Source organism: Sarcophilus harrisii, chromosome 3 (genome assembly GCF_902635505.1).
Source record: "Sarcophilus harrisii chromosome 3, mSarHar1.11, whole genome shotgun sequence".
Taxonomy (NCBI): domain Eukaryota; kingdom Metazoa; phylum Chordata; class Mammalia; order Dasyuromorphia; family Dasyuridae; genus Sarcophilus; species Sarcophilus harrisii.
In genome coordinates, this window is record NC_045428.1 from 144,068,034 (window position 1) to 144,082,686 (window position 14,653).

General features: G+C 31.5%; 1 protein-coding gene across 5 annotated transcripts in view; it reads right to left on the minus strand.

Moving 5' to 3' along the window:
- UGGT2 (UDP-glucose glycoprotein glucosyltransferase 2) overlaps window positions 1-14,653 on the minus strand; it is a 191,672-nt gene that overhangs the window by 75,824 nt on the left and 101,195 nt on the right. For all 5 annotated transcript variants that reach the window (XM_031958563.1, XM_031958562.1, XM_031958564.1 and 2 more), the window contains 4 exons: window positions 12,892-12,986; window positions 8,932-9,138; window positions 4,534-4,665; window positions 2,874-3,001 (listed from right to left, as the gene is read on the minus strand). In XM_031958563.1, coding sequence (XP_031814423.1) covers window positions 2,874-3,001; window positions 4,534-4,665; window positions 8,932-9,138; window positions 12,892-12,986 — 562 coding nt within the window. The remainder of the gene's footprint in view (window positions 1-2,873; window positions 3,002-4,533; window positions 4,666-8,931; window positions 9,139-12,891; window positions 12,987-14,653) is intronic.

The following is a 14,653-nucleotide window of genomic DNA, read 5'->3' on the forward strand; positions in this document are numbered from 1 at the left end:
TGGTCTGACTTCAAAATCACCCAGAATTACAAGCTTGATGAAAGTCTCCAAGTTTTCATAAACTTTTTCTTTTTATCCCATCAAGGTTCATCATGGTGGAAGTATATGTCCTGATGATGGTGGCAGGATGCTTCACTGCAAGCAGCAATCGCATTGTCATAAGCCTATCATTCACACCTTTCAGGAGGCACACAAGCTCCATTGCAAAAACCTCTTCGTGGCACTCTTCATCATGATGATCGCTCCAGAAAAATGTGTATCTGTCTCTGACTTCACTATGATGGCCTCTCTGTCAGCCTTATTTCGTTCAGGGTTGCTATTTGGATGTAATACCTGATGTGTTCTCTTGCAACAAAAGCATGTTCACATGCCATGTACCAATGATGAGTGGAATCATCCTTGCGGAAGTTTTTGTACATTTGTAGTGTGTGAGTGCGTGTGTGTCTGTCAGAGTGTCTATGTGTGTGTGAGTGTGTATGTGTGCACGTGTATGTGAGTGTGTGTGTGTGTGTGTGTACATTTTACCTGTGGCAAACAGATCAAGGTTAGGGTAAGTGAAGCAGACAATTTCTAAAGCATCTTTTCTAGTCCTTTTCTCATGCCAGGAATGGGCAATACAGTCTTTTAAAACCTCGGAAGCTGATGAAATCCTACTTCTGCTTTAGTCCAGTGAGAAAACAACCTTATGACCTGGACTGCCCATGCACAAAGGTTGTGATTACAACTCCCAATGTATCTACAACTGCTGCTTTACCACTTACCTGTTGCCATGGACACTGAGGTAGGTAAAAATGATAAAATGGTATGGGTGATGTCTTTTGATTCATGTATAAATTGGATTTCAGTGAGACAGAGTTGCATGGGGCACTGGTCTCAATTTTTCTCCTTTACGGCTCTCAGAATCTATTGATGAGAAAAAAGTCAAAACAACTGGCAATGGCTCAGGATGCAGCGGATGATCTTCGGCCTCTGATGTCTAATCAAGCAACAAGCTCTTTGTAATATCTAGTTCTCCTGCTTTCATGGCCTGTGAGATCCAATTGTTTACAACTGCCAGGGAAGTCTTCACATCCTTGGGACAGACACATCCCCAACTCACTGACAGGTTTGAATGTCAAAATAATGTTCACTCAACTCAGTAGAAGAAAAATAAAAATTCTTTAGCTTGGCATTTGAGTGCCATGTTCTGATTCTAACATGTTCCTCACTTATTTCACTTTACTCTATTTAATTACATTTGTGCCTAGAAGGAAGAGGGTAGGAAGAAAGAAAAACAGGACTGGGTATAGAGAGATGGACACATATTTCTCATCTTGCCCTTTCTTTTCTTCTCAGAGATCAAATGAAAAGGAGCTACAATCTCAAAGCTAAGTGAAATATCATCATCATCCTTTCATATATAGGATTTTAAAATTTGCAAAGTGCTTTACATATTTTATTTCATTTGAATCTCTCAATTGAGGCAAATATACTCCCCATTTTAAAATGAGGCTCACAGAGCTTATTCAACTAGCAATATAAAATTAATATGTAATATAATATATATTATGTACATAATATAAAATTAATACCAGGAAACAGAAGAGGAAGTCAAATCCAGAGATTTCTGACTCCTGAATCTAACATTTTATAAATTATTCTAAAATGCTTCACATCATATAACTCATAAACTTATTCCTTCTCTTTCTTTCCCTTACCTAATTTATCATTAATATTCATTCATAATATTTCTAGCATTCACCATATTCTTTCCATTTCTCACTGATTACTATCCTAGTATAATCCTTCAACACTTTATCTCTGAAATAGTGTAGTAGTCTACTGTTTCCCTCTTTCTGATCTTCTTGAGCTATGCTGTCAAATTCTGTGGAGTTCCTTCAAAACAAAGACTATATATCTTATACATTTTCTCTCCACACAACCTAACATGGTATTTTGTACATAGCTGGTATTCAATAAACATATGTTCAGTAATTAAAGAAAACATTAAATTCAGAGAATTCTAGAACTACTTTTCTTAATCTGGGTGATTGGACTATTCATATTTATTATGATGGTCCTCCTTTCCTTTTTCCCTTTCTTAGTCCCTCCCTTAAAAATATGGGGGGGGGGGGTAAGTAATATTATGGGAAGAAAACAGAGAAGAAACACATTTCTTGTTTCAGTATATCTACTTTCCTTCTTACTGGGCTCTACTTCTAGCCAGTTATTCAAAAATCATTTACTAAGTTCTTACTGTATACCAGGTGCATTGCAATATGCTGGAAACATATGCAAAAGGTAAAAACATAGCCTCTTTCCTCAAGGAGCTCACATTGTAATGGGGAAGATAACATGTATACAACTCTGTATATAAAGGATAATATAAAGGAGAGACCCCTAGAGAAGGCACTAGCATGCAGGGTAAGGTATAAAGGAGGAGGGCAAGGAAACCAGACAAAACTCCATCAAAGCTTCTCACAGAAGGTGAAATTTAAAAAGAAATATTGAAGAAGAGCAGAAAAGGCAAGAGAAAGAGCATTCTGGGCATGAGTGACAGCTAATGAAAAGCCATGAAGTTAAAAGAGATGGATGATTGTGTGCAAGTAAATATGAAAGATGTTACTATTTTCATAATTTTTATTTTATGGTATTCAGTAGATCACAGAGGAATATCCAATATTGAAGGCAAAATTTATTACTAGAAGTGGATTAGATGAAGAAAATGAAATGCAAAAATTGAAGCAGTGAGTTAATATTTTTTGCCAAGTGACAGCTTTAGTAGAAATAACAACCTGGTATGCAATTAGGAGTTATATCTTTATAATAAAGTCATTAGATATAGAGGATCAAATTTAACATGATTTTGGTCCAATATCATAAAAAATGTTTACCGTTTGGGGTTGATTTCTATATCCTTAATAATGGCTTTAATCTTCTTTGCCGAGCTAATTAATGTTATTTTTTCCAACAATTGAAAATCTTCTGCATGTAAATCATTTTCTCCCAGCGGTCCTAGGATCTTGAAGAAAAATAATTCTTTTGTGGCTTTCTTCTTCAACAATACATTTTTGAAAAGCAGAGTATTCTTCATTTTAGCATCAAGAAATTTCTGTATCATGTGAAAAGTCTGGCTTTGGAAATAGCTTCGATTGTAATTATTAATTTATCAATTACAAATTCTAATGAAAGGAAGAAATACTTCTTTTGGTATTACATATCCCAAACGATATTTTGAAAAACCATTATGGATGTGATAAAATAAATACTACAAGTATCATAAATATTGATGTTTTACATTTCTTACCCAAAGGTCTTTAAATTTAAACCTGACACAACATAATGCTATCCACATTTTAAAAATCTTTCAAACTTTGTTTTCTTCTTCATTCATAAAAAAACTCTCATTAAATGTTTTTAATCCTTAGTATAGAGATGGGTAAGACAAGAAAGTAACTATTGAATAAAGACCAATAGAAAAATTTAAACTCCAAACTTTGCTTTAAGAATACTAATCAAGCTTGACTTAAAAGTTACTATATGAATTGTGGGAATAAAGAAGCTTCCTAGGTTACTGCTATCATCATTTATATTAATCCAATTTAATACCAGAATGGTAATCTTGTTTCTGGGAAATTATTAAATAATTACTACATTTTTTTGAATTAGTGGTGCTTTAAAACATAATCAAAAACCCTAAAATATATTAAATGCTTAATTTTCATTGTTTGCAGGATGTTCCTAGCTAAAGCATTTTACTAGTTATCTAAAATTGCACTCAGCTGCATTCTACCTAAATTTCTTAGCAATAGCAGGATAAATTTGGATAGGGATATGGTGGTTTAAGACCTTGTGGCTAATTGCTTTTCTCATATTTATTTTTTTCAGTTTCCACTTCTCCTAGAATTATTGATACTTGAATCCAAATAGGTGGCCTCACTATCCTTGGTGGTAAGAAAGAATTTGTTATTAAAATTCTTATAAATCTTTTCTACCTTTTATTTCTTTATTGCCTGCCTTCCAGTTTTTATTTTTAAATATTTTCAGAATAACTTTATTTGACTGGATTTCTTGCCAGCTTTAATAAATAAATTTAAATAAATTAATTTTATTAAATTAACAAATCAAATTAATGAAATTATTAGTAATTTTAATTATCAATCAAATTAGTCAATAAATTAATAATTTTAATAAAATCAATCATTTTAATTAATAAAATTAATTAAAATTATCTATCCTCATATAAAGTTCATAAAAAATATCTATTCTTGGTATAGAAGAAAAAACAAATTAATCTATACATAAATTTTGTTACCAGAGTAGTTTTTTTTTTTTAACAGAAAACTGGCAGTATCAGTTTCATTGCTTAGTTTATAATACTTTACATCCCCAAATGCATACAAAAGTACTACTTATTTAACATATAGCAATTTGTATGTAAGGATAAAGGAAGAAAAAAATACAATTCAATTAATGAGTTCTAGGATGTATAATATAAGCCAAAGATATATTGTTTCACTATGGAAAAAAAATTCAAATATTATAACTACTTACCCTCCCATTGCTGATAATAGCCCTTTCCCCAGGAAGCAGTTTGAGAACTTCTTGACAGAACAACTTATGGGTTTGGAAAATGTTCATTTCAATGGTATTGTACTTCTTGACAAAAGCATTCTCAGCCATTCCCTGAAGAAGTTAAGAAAAGTAATAAGGGACCATTCAAAAAATCAATAAACAGAATTTTCTCTAAAAAATTTAGGTACTAGGAGGATTCTGGGAAAATGGCAAAGTAGGGTCAGTAAATTTCAATCTTTCCAGATTTCTTCCACAAACAGAACAAATTTGCACTTCAGGGTGAACACAGACTGGTGAAAAATCAAGAAGACTTAGGGCAGAAGAGGGGTGTTCAGAGTATAACCCATGAATATTGGAAGAAAGACCTCCCAAGTTAGGACTAACCTATTTGAAGTGCAAACACTTCAGAAACAGCCACTGGGGACCCCAGGTGGAAAGTCCATAGCAGGAACCACAGAAACTTTTACCTCCTGAACTGCAGGAAGAGTCAGGGGTCTGAGTCAGGGAAGACTGAGTGAATCTTGGCTGATTTGGAACCCCAGGCACAGCTGTACTGCAGAGCTAGGTGAAAGAACCAGCACACCTGGTAATTACAGAGACAATGAGGCAGGGATGTTGCTGGCTATGGACACTTGCAGAAGGGGGGAGCTTTTGGTTTGTGGTTCTAGGACAGAAGGGAGAGCTGAACTGAAGCTAGAGACACTGGATCCCATGATTAGAGAGGCCTATCCAGGAAAGATCCAGGCATCATCACTTCTCATTAAAAAAAAATCATCAAAGAACAAAGAACCGAACCATATAAATTTACTATGGGAATAGGAAAAACCCAGTCTTCAGAGATTCATCTTTAGAGGAGGACAGTGAAGTAAAAAAAAAAAAAAAAGCCTCTTTTACTCCAAGGAATAACATTAAATGGCTACAAACACAGAGAGAATTTATAGAAGAACTCAAAAAAGAATTTAAAAATCAAATGAGAGACAGTGAAGAAAAACAAAAACAAAAAATAAAAACCATCCAAGAAAAACAAGATTGTGAAAAAATGTTAACTAACTAAAAAAGGAGATAAAGAATCTTAAAGACAAAAATAACTCTTTGAAGTTTAGAATTGGGCAGGGAGAAGCCAGTGAAGCTATAAGAGACAAGAAATAAGAAACTAGAATATAAAGAATGAAAAAATAGAACAGAATATGAAATATCTAATAAGAAAAACAACAGATCCAGAGAACACACCAAGAAGAGAAAATATACAACTGGACTACCTGAAAACTGTGACCAAAAAGAAAGAATCTTGACACAATAATGAAAGAAATAATGCAAGAAAACTGTCCTGGAGTGATGAAACAGGAGGGAAAATAGAAATAGAAAAAAAAAAATCCACTCATCACCACCTCAAAGAAAGAGATCTTTTGTAGAAAACATTTAGGCATATTATTGCCAAATTAAAAAAAAAACAGATCAAAGAGAAAACTTTGCAAGAAAAAGGAAAAAACAATTCAAAAATGCTGGAGCTACAATTAGAAAAGTACAGAATTTATTAGCAGCCACAATAAAAGATCACAGATCTTGGAAACATATACACTGGCAATTAAAACAATTAACCTCCCCCCAGCCATACATCCCTCCTTTCTTCTCCCACCCTTTGCTTCCCCCTCTGTCCATCCCTCCCCCCTCATTTCTTTGTAGATTTTGGAAGGCACTGAACCCTTTATGGTATATATGTAGTATTGCCTATTTAACCCATTTCTGATATGAGTAGGTTTTCAGACCTATGAGCCTTCCTCTTCCCCAAAGCTTCTGTGTCTATTCTTCCTCAGCCTATGCCCAAAAATATCATATCCCGGAAAGATATCTATAATTTTAAATGGAAAAAAAATGGACATTCAATTGACATAGTTTTTAGGGGAGACAGAAATAATTTTAAGGTCCCCTGACCTTATGGGGCTTCTGTTCTAACAATAAATCAGTGATTCTAAATCTTCTGGCTTTGGAATCTAATCCTAAGGCTCTCTGATCTAAGAATATTATTGTCCTAACAATCTTGTGTGTCATTGATTCTAAAGTCTTTTTGGCCTTAGGACAGTTCTACAAACATTGCTGTCAGATACATAATCTGCTGATCAGTGATATAACCAAATTCTTGAGATCACTCCTTGGTTCTACCCCTAAGCCATAAAATTAGCATAACAATGACATGAAAAACTGGATAAATGTATCTCCTTGCTTCTGTTTCTTTGCTAAATTCTCTTGGAATTTAGACCATTTCAGTTGGTATTACAATTACAATAAATTTTGCCCCGACTTGGAAATGGGTTCAAGCCTGCAAATTCTTTTGAGACACCTTGTGACATTGGTCTCTGATCCCAATCTTTTGGGATCCCTTCCCAACCTCAATACAATGAACTTGCAGATTTTCAGGACTTTATTTCAACCAAACCTGAACTCAATAGAAAATTTACCATATAAGAGCCAATATCAAAGATCACCTTTAAGGAATTTAACATGAATAAAGTGTTTATTTTTTGCACAAGAAAATGTATACCATATGTTTACCATTGATATTAGCAATTGGACAGCTCAAAAAGAAAGACTGAGGCAGAGTTAGGGCAAAAACAGTAATAAGTTATACAAATGAGGTGCAGAGGAAGAATAGACACAGAGGCTTTAGGGGGAAAGGAAGGCTCATAGGTCTGAAAACCTACTCACATCAGAAATGGGTTAAATAGGCAACACTACATATATACCATAAAGGGTACAAGTGCCTTCCAAAATATACAAATAAATGAGGGGGGGAGGGATGGACAGAGGGGGAAGTAAAGGGTGGGAGAAGAAAGGAGGGATGTATGGCTGGGGGGAGGTTAAGTAATAGCAAGGCAAGTTATGGAACAGAATTAAAGTAAAGAGTTAGCAGGGATAGGAAAAGGGTGTGTGTGTGTATGCGCACACACATGTATGCGTGTGTTTATATGGGTATGGGGGCATGGAAGCATGTATGTCTGTATGTGTATGTATATATTTATATACATACACATATATATCCTTGTGTAACTATGACCCGCTTGGGGAAGGTGGGAGGGATGAAATGGCAAAAAAAAAAAGAAGTAAAAAAATGCACAGCAGAGAACAACAACAACAACAAAAAATAACCTACAAAGAAGTAAAGAAAAGATGGAAATACATGAATATAATTTCTTCTACTATTACATATCTTTTCTTGAACTGGTAATTTATTGTTATATATTTTGAATCCTTTCTGCTGTTCTGCTGAGCACATGACAATATTCTGTTTTGTTTTGTTTTCCTTTTCTGTTTTTATTCTGGTTTTTAAAATAAAATCAATTTTTAAAAATTAAGGTACCACTGTTTTCCCATATAAACCTTCATTTGCTATCTGAAGAAATGACAAAATTATACTGACTTTTAAAAATCCAAGCCCACAAATCTATCATTATGAAAAGTCTTAGTTATTAATAACTTTAAGTATTCTTTTAAGCATATTCTATAAGTATTGATGCTTTCAGTATAAAGCTTGTAGTTTTTTTTAATAATTCAAGTTCAAATTAAAAATGCGCTCTTATTACATCAGTTTCAACATCAAATTTATATTTCATAGATTCAGTTATTTGAATTCTAAGGTAACAAATACATTTAAAGATAATGCTTTTAGGTAGTAACATGGTCTAATAGAAAGGACATTGAACTTAGAGTAGGAAGACTTAATAGCTTTTAAACTTATTAACTATGTGAGCTTGAAGTTAATACTAAAGACACTCCTCAGAAAAAAATGAATAATGTACCCCTTCTCAGTGACTTTCTAATACCTTTCCAAACTATTCCTTAATGTTGGAACTGTGCCCTATAGAAGTAGGACATGGAAATTACTTGGGACTGTTAAATACTTCTACAGGTGCTATAATCTTCTATCCTGAATACAGCTATGATTCAAGTATATTCCCATGACATTGTCTAAGAACCACATGTTTTATTTCTACCAGGTATGTGACATTTGGGGAATTTTATGAATGGATTTTAGGCTCTTGTCCCATAAGGGCAGATTGGGGTAGCTATTCTCCATTCCACAGATGTACTTCAATTAAGTGATTGAAGATGTACTATATTTAGTTAATTTCTATACCTTTCCTCCCAAATTTCCTTTTTATTATGTGCTCTAAAAAGGACACTATCAATTTTACTAAACATATAAAGAGGTGATTTTAATCAGTATATAGCAACTTAAATTTCACTTGATTATGTTACATGTGGAAATTATTTTTACTGATAATGCTTGTTTATTAATGCTTCCTAATAAAATTTGGTAAAAAGTAATGTATATATTTAAAATGAGGCATTTATATTTATTTCAAGCAAGCAGTTACTGACCGGAAGAAGGAATGTCTTTATTTTTGCTCCAGTGTGCAAGGCTTTAGAAGTTTCTTCTTTTGCCAGTTTATTAAGAAAGCTTCTTAAATAGCTGTTTTCCTGTGTAAGAAAAGCTGCCAAAATTCCTCTAGAAATAACTGTGTTTGCTTCATTTATTTTTGATGTAGGATTATAAATAACTCCCAACCGAGTGTGAATACTTGTTTTCTGTTAAACAACAAAAAAATTACATAAAATTTAAAAATATACATCTTTTCTCCAACCTATTTGTTAGCTAGATCTTCTTAGAATAATAAATTTTCTATGATTTTTATTTATAAATGTTATAATTTCATTAAAAAATAAATTACTGTTTTGTTAAAGGAAAAAAGATATATTCAGTTGCAGAGTCATATCTACTTCATTACAAATGCTTAAACTGAAATGTATTAATCAAAAGAAATTCTGGAGGAGAAAAGGAAACATTTTAGCTATGAAAACACAACAAGAAGAAGCTGATTACTATTTATCACAGTGAATCTCATTTCCTTAATTTAAAAACATTCTTAATTTTGTAACTTTCAACAAAAACATTCAAATGCAAAAGTAAAATGAAAAATAATCATACAGAAATCTAAAAACTCAATTATTTATAATTAGTTTTAAAAGTATATGTCAACTTAAGCCAAATAATTCATAAAGACATATTGGCTTTACTTCTGTGTCTTCGCAATTTTTATCTGAGTATTTTTTTCATTAGTGATATTCCAAGGTTGAAGGAAGTATACATATGGTGGTTCTGACTTCTTCATTAGACACAGCTTCACATTTGTATGATTATATATTCCTTATTTTCTTATTATGTAAAAATATTCTAATGGTGCCATTCTCCTCCTAAGTCACCCTGGTTCAGTCATGGAGTCATTTTTGATTCCTTCTTGCTCCACTCTCATAATTAAGAAGTATCTCTAAAACATATCTTGCCTCTTTTCCCTCTGTTTCTATCCATACAGTTTGTATCTTTGTTTTGAATGATATTATCTTTCTACATCAACTATTACAATAGTACTACACTGGCCTCACTGCTTCTAGTCTCTCTTCTTTCCAATTCTTCCTTCTTATAGTGAATTTATATTCACAAAATATGGATTTTCAATTCAATTAAAAATGTTTTTTTTCAAAGATAACCTATCCTTTTCTCCCTTTTTATTGACTTATCTCACCAATTCATTGTCCATCTCCAGTCACTTTCCATGCTCAAAAATATTCATTGCTTCCTGATTGCTTCTAGGATAAAAAAAAAGACTTCCGCAACTACTTCCCTCTTCCATTTCCATTCTCTCTTCCAGTTGTACTCTATTTTGAAGACCTGGTCTATTAGTTGTTCCCTGTATGTTATAGGATTCCTTATGATTTGCATAGACTGTTAGGCTTGTACTTGGAATGGAAACATCCTCACTGAAAACTTTGTTAAATCCTAAAATCTCAGGGTTGGTTTTTATTTTTTGGCACCTGATTAATATCGTTTCCTACCTTAGATAACTTGTTGATGAATTCTTGGGCCATGACAACCCACAGAAAAAGAAAATAAAAAATAATTGATTTTCAAAAAGGCTTCACCAATGAACAGATACATCGCTATACACACTTATCAATTTCTAATTTTATTATTGTTACCCACCTATCAAAACATACTGGAGAAGAAATGGTATCTTGTATTTAATTTGAATTTATCTAAATATTAAAAGTTTATATGAATTTCCAGATGGTTATGAATAATACTGCTGACTTTGCATTCATAAAGGAAGGGAAAGTTGTGTAATATAGTACTATAGTACAATATACAATATAGTACATAATATAAAAACTTCAAGTTATAGGATCTTAGTTCAAATATCTTTCTGTTATTTACTACATTTGTGACTTTGGGAAAACCACCTAAACTTTCTGTTCCTTCATCTATAAAATGAATGAATTGGTTTAGAAGACTTCTATGGTTTCTTTCACTTTTTATCTATGATCTTCTTTAAATCCAGAGATTTTGGATGACAGATGTCTCTGAGTAATTTACAAGAAAGCTTCTCCCATTCCTTGTGGGTTTTAAAAATACTAAATACATTACTTTTTGTTTTGTGAAATCTCAATTTTTTTACATAATCAAATTATTCTATTTGTGAATAGATGAGAACTCTCGGTAATTTTAATAAAAATAGTATTTCATTTTCAGTACTTTTTCTAAATAGAAGAGTGATGCACTTGACATTTATTATAATAAATTGCATAAGATATAGAATTAATCCATTTATATTAGTTTAAGATTTGGAAATAGCAATTTTCCTATTTCCTATGATCAATGAACTCCAAATGCTGGAATACGATTGTATTCCTATTGAATTTATTAAAACTTTTTATATAATTATAACACTACTACTACTACTATACATATTTCTGGAATCCATAATTATTTTCAATCTTTAAACATTCTTTCACCTGTTATGATGTTTTACAATTTAATATTCTATATTAGATTTTGGGATACTGTAAAATTTTTTGGCATAAAAATAAAAGCCTACAGACATTCAGAAAAATGAATAAAGAACATTCATATTTCCTTTGACTATTATGAGGGAAAGCCTGTCAAAATTTTATATCATTTCATATCATAAAAAGAGCATATGTCTAGTTTCTCAGAAGGCAAATTATCATGAGTTTCCAGCAAAGTCTGAATAGAAATTTAGTTTTTGTAGTAGACTATACATTTCCCTAATCTTTTTTTTTTTTTTTGAACCACGGGCCTGGAGATGATTAATAATTGTCTACATGTCCTATGAGATGGTGAGACATGAAATATAATATCTAAATACTTGGAGCATACTTATTTATATTTTTAAAATAATATATTAATCCTTGTTAGTATAAGCAAAAATCCAGAGAGAAATATTTTAATTTCTTACAATATATGCTATAATAGATTTGTGTTTTTTTCAGTCAGCAAGCATTTTTAAAATTTAATATTTTATTTTCCAATTACATCTTAAAACATTTTAACATTCATTTAAAAAATTTTGAGTTACAAATTCTCTGCCTCCTTCTCTCCCTTTTTCCCTTCTCAAAAGAACAAGCAAATTGATATATTATAAACATATGCGATTATGCAAAACACATAATATGTGTTATAGCTTTTCAATAACTATCATATTATACCTTCAGTCTTTTCTAGGCTAATTCTATTTATATATCTATATTTAGATTCCTTTCAGTCTTAATTACTTTCTTCTGAATGGGCTCTGGATTGTGAATGTTCTTTTTAAAATTTAAAATTCTGTGTATTTCTTCAAATTCTACACAAATTCTAAACTTAAAAAAAAAACAAAAAAAAACTAATGTAGAACTTTACCTTCATCCCTATCCAATTCAGTCTTATTAGTTTTGGTCTATCCTATTCTCAAATATTTTTTACTCCTTCTAATGTGTCACTCTATAAATCTATAAACATCTATAAATATAACAAACATGCCATTGATTAAAAAATATTGAATATATTTCAGATACCTCGAGTTAATAGAAATATGACTTTTAGCTGATAATGATACTTCGAGTCCAGTCCACCAGTTTCAAATCCACCTAAGAATACTATCTAAAACTACCCTAATCTAGCCTGTATTGTATCATCATCTTCATAAGAACACATCTTTTTTAAAATAATGTTTTGTTGAAATCTAGGCATATTATGTTTGTAGCATTCTCTCAATCCACCATTGTGATTTTCATGTTTAAAAAAAAAGGAAATGAGCTTAGTTTGACTTGATCTATTTTGGATGATACCATGATGGTTTCATTACTTTAGTTTTCCGAAAACTAAGTTTTACCAATTAAATATGCAGAATAAAATGCTAAAAAATAAAATAGAACAAAGCATATATATTTTGTATTCATTGATAAAAGCTAAAATTTTTATACTATGAACATCTAGAAACTCACCATGTGCTTCAAAGCATTTAAAAGTAGTTTTCTCCCTGATGGCTTATCAAAATCAGCAATAATCCAGATGGTGACTGCAGAAATTACATCTTTATCTGAAAGTTACATAATAAGAATACTTTTGAAGTAAAGTCAAATATTTTCCAGATAATAAAATTTTAAAGACACCCAAGTCTAAAACCAAGTGATTTTTGCCTTACCATTTTTTTTACATATGCTTTATAATTTCTATAGCAGTTATTCATTTCACAAAATTTATGATGCAATAAACCTAGATACTAAAAAGGACTTAATTACTAAGCATATTATCAGTGATATAATTTTAGCAATGAAGGAAAATTTCATATTGATCTTCTGACTTAATTCTAGTGTTGTCAAACTACATTGCCTTCCACTAGCATTCTTAGCAAAAGTTCAGATATTGCCTGCATGCCTACATGACAGAACATAAAACCAAAACTTCTTAATAATCACATATAGTAAAACAATATTCAATTTGCTTTTAAATATTTTTATTTTTGAACATATTTTTGCTATAGCATTATTATGATTTATTTTTGAAAGTAGAATGTATGGCTCAATAAAATTTTGCCAATACTGGCATAATATCTAAAAGGAATACAGCAAGTGGAAATTAGAACCCAAGAAATGAACACAGTTTAATGCTGGATAGGGAAGAACAAAAATTTTCTCAATTGTGCAATTGTTTTTTAAGTTCTCTTGTGGGAATTGTGCTTAGCATAAGCAGTATTAATCAAGTCTTTTAAAAATAATTTCCTGGATTTATGATTTTCTATTTTCTTCTATTCTGAGATCCCATAAGCTTAGTAATGCTAGACAATTATTAATTTACTTTAAATATATTTTAGAACATATCCAGCATAACCTCCTTTAAAAGAGTCAAAGTAAATGAAGGGTGGGAAAAAAAAAAACCACCATGGTCTTTCGGTCCAGTTTTAATCATTGGCATAATTTATTGTGACTATAACAAATACCTTTTAGAGGGATATTGTATTGTTCTAATCCCATCACTACATCCCACCCCCAAAGAAACAGATTTTTCTGTTTTCTGTTTTGATAGCCATTCCATTCACATAAGCTATAAATAATGGTTAAACCATTTATTAAAAAGCATTTTTTGGAAGAATATAAAGCCTAAAATTTGAAGGTAAGAAGGGTCTTAGAAATTTATCTATTCCAATTCATGTTATATATAGCATTTTAGGGAGCAGAATGACTTTGTTGCCATTTATAAGATAATAAACATCAGTACTAATTGGATCAGACTAATATTATTCTAAAATTGACTTACATAGGAAGGAACATCATTATTATGGGGTTTTTGAGGAGTTGGGGAAAAAAGGAGGAATCTGACATGGAAAATCTAATTGTACATCCAGTAACATAAAGAATAAACTAGTGATCGTTCCAGTCCTTCTTTTATTTTTCCTCTTTGTTACCGACATACCTGAAATCCTCCCTATTTGTCATGCTTAACCTTTCACGAGCCTAAGCTCATTCTGAGTTTGTCTTCCTGACTTCTTTCTTATTTATGATGTCTTCTATTTTGACCCTGAATGCCCTGAATGAACTGCTTATAGATGTATTTTTTATTTTCATTCTCTATTAACTGCTTTTGTTACCATTTTCTCTATGTAAGTTTCTGAAATCTGAATTAGCTGATGAATGCTTTTCACTCATTGATGGAGTTTCCTATATATCCATGTCAATCTTTTAGATAATTAACAACCCATTTCTGGGC